The sequence below is a fragment of the Ailuropoda melanoleuca genome, unplaced genomic scaffold, assembly GCF_002007445.2.
Source record: "Ailuropoda melanoleuca isolate Jingjing unplaced genomic scaffold, ASM200744v2 unplaced-scaffold4704, whole genome shotgun sequence".
NCBI classification, from domain to species: domain Eukaryota; kingdom Metazoa; phylum Chordata; class Mammalia; order Carnivora; family Ursidae; genus Ailuropoda; species Ailuropoda melanoleuca.
In genome coordinates, this window is record NW_023219437.1 from 1 (window position 1) to 5,734 (window position 5,734).

Sequence of the window (5,734 nt, forward strand, 5' to 3'; positions counted from 1 at the left end):
GGTCACCCTGCTGTACGTTATGTGCTCATGACTTGTTTATTTTATAAGGGGAAGTTTGTACCTCTTGACCCCCTTCACCCATATCGTCCACCTCCCAACACCCCTCCCCTCTGGCAACCACCATTCTGTTCCTCTTACCTATAAGTTTTGTTCTGTTTTGTTTGTTCATTTGTTTTACTTTTAATTTCCACACAGTGAAATCATACAGTATCTGTCTTTCTCCGACTTATTTCACTAGCCCGATACTCTCAGGGTATTTAAATATGATGGCATGTTTAAGTGGCTCCAATCTCACGCAGTCATTTGAATAATCAGAATCAACTACTTGCTTAAAATATTATCAAACCAAAGAAACCTTAACACCACCCTAAAGCAGTCTACACTTTTTGGTCCTGCTATTCTAAACAAACTAAATGAGTGATTAATGAGCTAAGTTGGCATTCATGGATATGCCTAGATGTCTATGATGTGTTGTTTAGTTTTAAAGAAAGGCTCAGAGCGATGTTAATGGTGTAGCACATATATGGTTCAATGTCATATTATTTATGTACGTATCGAGGAGGGCATGGAAAATTGCCACCAAAATGTTGGAAATGAGGGGAGGAGAACAGAAAAATTGCCAATTTTCTTTACTTGCTCTTCTGTTGTATGAATAATTTCCACAATGAGCATTGTAAGTTTTATCATTTAAAAATTTATTTTAAAGAAATAAGACAGCATTACTTAGTTTTGCACAACATGTGTGTCTTGTTCATAGTTTATCTCTTCAGGAAATGCTCTATCAGATAGAGATATCTGGTTGACCAACAGGGCCTAGATGGCTTCCAGCAGAATTCACCTTTGAAAGCATGGACAAAAAATTCTGATATGAGTGTAAATAGGAAAGAAAGGAGGGAAANGGACAAAAAACTCTGATATGAGTGTAAATAGGAAAGAAAGGAGGGAAATGCTAATGCATTCATTTAACTTAACTTTATTTTGCTTAAGTTATTGGAAAAGAAATTATGGTACGCTGGTCCCCCCACTTACATTTAGAGCAAGTTCTACCAATTCAAATTATACAATGTCTATTATGCAGAGTTGGTTTCTGGTATTGGAAAGGTTTAAAATTCGTATCGTATCACCAATTCTGTGTTTATTCTTAAAATCATAATGAAGCCTAATTAAAAAAAAAAACCTTATGGCATAGATAAGCTGTCAACGACGCTGTTCTTCATTGATTTATGTTCCTTTCCACAGCAATTTTATGTTATGTACCCTAGAGGCCCCAAAATTGCTGAGTAATGAGTTAACTTCATTGATACTCTAGTCTAAGCATCCTTGTTACTCTGTGAGGTCTAGAATAGTATTATCTATAGTTTATCAGTCAAGAAGCCAAGATAAGAGTTATAAATAAATTATAAATAAATTTCCGTGCTTACAAGGGAGTAGAGGCAGGGTTTGATTTCAGGCAGTCTGAATAGAGAGCCTGTGTTCTTTCTACAAAGCAAGACTGTCGTAAGTATGAGAGGCACTAAAGGTCAAAGTCACACACTTCTTGACCTGTAAGCTGAAGCATCAAATCCCCGTGCACACCAACATTTAACCTTAGTAAGGACATTTCATTCATCTATCTGTTCTGTTGTTCCCTATATTGCATTTGTTACCGAACCAAAAGTTTTCTTTCTCTTTTCTTTCTTTCTTTCTTTCTTTCTTTCTTTCTTTCTTTCTTTCTTTCTTTCTTTCTTTTTCTTTTTTTAAGAATAGCAAAGAAGAGCTCATCTAAATGAGGAATGTTTCCTACAATGTTATTTTATGGGGTCACAATAGCCTTGAGAAGTCCTTATTGCTGTCCCTCCACACTTAGCCTGGTGACCTGCCCGTAGCAGGCTTCAGAGGTCACAATATTAGACTTCCAGCTCCAGCACTAAATCTACACATGTGACCTTGGCCATTTCCTGGCTTTACTTTCTTNTCTTTCTTTCTTTTTTTTTTTTTTTAAGAATAGCAAAGAAGAGCTCATCTAAATGAGGAATGTTTCCTACAATGTTATTTTATGGGGTCACAATAGCCTTGAGAAGTCCTTATTGCTGTCCCTCCACACTTAGCCTGGTGACCTGCCCGTAGCAGGCTTCAGAGGTCACAATATTAGACTTCCAGCCCCAGCACTAAATCTACACATGTGACCTTGGCCATTTCCTGGCTTTACTTTCTTGATCTATTAAATGAGAGATTTGGAGCAGATAATCTCTGAGGTCATTTTCATCTCTATAATTAGATATTATATGCTTCTAAGTGACGAGAGACTGAAGACATTCCTGCACTGATCTTTGTATGTTTTTAGCTGACACTACGGTTTAGGATGTCAGACTCCCCTTATGGTATTGCTGATTTGATTATGGTTAGAGGCTGATGTGTCTCTAGTGTACATAGTTAAAATTGACATTGATGGGTATAAAGCAGTTCACGGGGCTTATTAAATCCAGCCATAGAATTTGAATGTTCTGGGTTCCCTTCAGTGTTCACATAAACTATAAATCATCCTAATTTTGAAATCTGACCTTCCCCAGAACTAGCAAAGGCTTCTGGATTTCAAAGGCATCTGTGGCTACCCTGAATATGATATCAGCTTTTGTGTCACATTATGAAAGCCCAGCTCTAAATAAATCATAATGGGTGTTTGGTTTAAAGGTGAACTCAAGCAAATCTATTATTGAGAATCTGGTGCCTGGGGCCCAGTACCAGGTTGTGATGTACCTAAGAAAAGGCCCTTTGATTGGACCACCTTCAGATCCTGTCACCTTTGCTATCGGTAAGCTGTCAGCCTTGAGAAAAACTTTATCAGAGTACTGTTGGGGGGAGCGGGGGTCCAAAGCCCAGGTCCAAGTCATTATCATCCTATATGGGGAGGGGCCCATACTTGTTCACCCAATATTCTACACTCAGTAATGCATGACTATCGTTGTACACCAGGGGGATATCGTTAGCCTCTAAGGCTCAGGAAAAATAACATCAGAGGCGAGTAAGATTTATTCAATGATCGTATCGGAAGAGCGAAAACCCTAGTTATTAAGAAGTTTGAAGACANTAATGCATGACTATCGTTGTACACCAGGGGGATATCGTTAGCCTCTAAGGCTCAGGAAAAATAACATCGGAGGCGAGTAAGATTTATTCAATGATCGTATCGGAAGAGCGAAAACCCTAGTTATTAAGAAGTTTGAAGACAATTGCTAAAATAGTAAACATTCCTTCTTGGCTCTTTTTTTTTTTTCATCCCTCCCCACTTCTTCTTAGTTCCAACGGGAATAAAGGATTTAACACTCTATCCCTTGGGTCCTACGGCAGTGGTTCTGAGCTGGAGCAGACCTTACTTAGGAGTGTTCAGAAAATACGTAGTTGAAATGTTTTATTTCAACCCTGCAACAATGACATCAGAGTGGACAACGTACTACGAAATCGCAGCCACTGTCTCCCTGACTGCTTCCGTGGTAAGTAGCGTCACACTTCCCCGTGTAAACAGACATGTCTTTCTTACCAAATGTATCAGAAAAAGTTACCTGTAAATACATATGGGGGGCTTCCTGCTTTCATGATTTTCCTTGTTGTTTTTGGTTTCTGGGCTATATTTGTTTTTGGGAAGAGATTGAGAGAGAGAGAGAAAAAAAAAATTATGTGAAACAAGCTTTCACCCCTAACTGAGCGTATCCACATTTTAGTAGAGCTATCAAGTACTTACTGTTTCTCTCTGCTGCCCAGGAGGAAAACACAAAAAAATTTCCTTTAGTCTTTCAAAAATGAGTTGACATCTTTTAATGCTAATGATGAGTATTCTTAACATCTACACACCCGTTAAACACCTCTAATGTCAGGCCATTGGAGGATGCTTTTCAAGAGAGCAGGTAAAGATTGCTCTTTCTGAGACAGGAATAATTTCTAACGTGCGGGTTCCTAGGGGTCACGCATGAAGTACACAATTGCCCTCTACCCAGTTGACGACGCTAATACTTGCCACCCAACAAGGACGCATGCTTATAGTCCAAACTGGGAGAAAGCAGAGTGTGAGAGGCCAATTTTCTTAGAAATAGGGCGATGCATATGTACGATCATTTACAAATAAGTACATTTCACGTGTGTAACACAACTTAGGAAACTGCAAAACAAAACCAATTGGAAATATTTAACTATACCTATGAATCACTTTTTTAAAATTGTGTTTGTAGGGCACCTGGGTGGCTCAGTCAGTTAAGCACCTGCCTTCAGCTCAGGTCATGATCCCAGGGTCCTGGGATGGAGTCCCATGTCAGGGTCTGCTCAGCGGGGAGCCTGCTTCTTCTGCCTGCTGCTCCCCCTGCTTATACTCTCTGTCAAATAAATGAATAAAATCTTAAAAAAAATAAAAAGCTCAAAAGATAAATGTAGTAGATATTGTTGGTTGNAAAAAAATTATGTTTGCCTGCCATTCTATTTACCCCTTACCGCAGTCCAGAAAGAATTCTTTTTTTTTTTTTTTAAGATTTTATTTATTTATTTGACAGAGATAGAGACAGCCAGCGAGAGAGGGAACACAAGCAGGGGGAGNGCTTCTCTCTCTACCCTTCCCCCCTGCTTGTGCTCTCTTTCTCTCTCATGCTCTCTCTTTCTCAAATAAATAAATAAAATCTTTTAAAAAATTATGTTTGCCTACCATTCTATTTACCCCTTACCGCAGTCCAGAAAGAATTCTTAATGGAAAATTGGGGAAATACGAAAAAGCCACAGAAATAAAAATAAAGATTACTTACNCCAGGTCAGGGTCCCTGCTCAGCAGGGAGCCTGCTTCTCTCTCTACCCTTCCCCCCTGCTTGTGCTCTCTTTCTCTCTCATGCTCTCTCTTTCTCAAATAAATAAATAAAATCTTTTAAAAAATTATGTTTGCCTACCATTCTATTTACCCCTTACCGCAGTCCAGAAAGAATTCTTAATGGAAAATTGGGGAAATACGAAAAAGCCACAGAAATAAAAATAAAGATTACTTACTGATTACCTTCATGACCTAATAAAAATAACTCTGTTCCAAAAGTTTCGCCCTTAGTCTCTTGTCTCCTTGCTCTTTTTAGAGGATAGCCAACCTGTTGCCAGCATGGTACTACAACTTTCGAGTTACCATGGTAACCTGGGGAGACCCGGAATTGAGCTGCTGTGACAGCTCCACCATCAGCTTCATAACAGGTGAGTGGTGTGGGGGAACTGCTTCCGTGGGGAGAGAAGTCTGTTTTGAGGGGTTTCTGAAGAGATGCACCTCCAGAAATTTCGAGTTGTTCACCTGGCCTTGATCGAGCATTAGTTTCATGGACAACAGTATGCTTGATTCTGAAAATTCATTATTTGCTTAAATGATAGTCTTTAAAAATTAAAAAGTGTTTTTATCCTGAGTTACTATCCTTTATTTGTGTGCCCTGTTTGGAATTGATTAGAATGAGTTGTAGCAGACAGACCTTTCAGCTTCACCCTGAGAGGAATTGATTGTACCCATTCGATGATTGTATTTGCTAGAGTGCCTCCATCTTCTTACTAATTAGCCATTTTTAAGGTCACAGGCTGATGGCAGTGTTGTCTGTTGAGGGAGTGAAAATAGGCTTTGAAGACAGGTGGACCTGGGTTTGAATCACGGATCTGCCACGTGCCGCATGTAATCTGTGCATGTTAACTTTACTAAGCAGCTTTTTTAAGTGTAAAACGGATATGATAATGGTATCTATTATTCTTTTCCATT

The 5,734-nt window shown here is 39.0% G+C and overlaps 1 protein-coding gene across 1 annotated transcript; it reads left to right on the plus strand.

Moving 5' to 3' along the window:
• Positions 1-2,670: 2,670 nt before the first annotated feature.
• LOC117799315 (receptor-type tyrosine-protein phosphatase O-like) lies at positions 2,671-5,190 on the plus strand (the record flags this gene model as incomplete). Its single annotated transcript, XM_034651785.1, has 3 exons — positions 2,671-2,791; positions 3,277-3,470; positions 5,079-5,190. Coding segments are annotated over 3 exons (427 nt in total), but the record flags the coding sequence as incomplete, so codon positions are not given.
• Between the last annotated feature and the right edge of the window lie 544 nt (positions 5,191-5,734).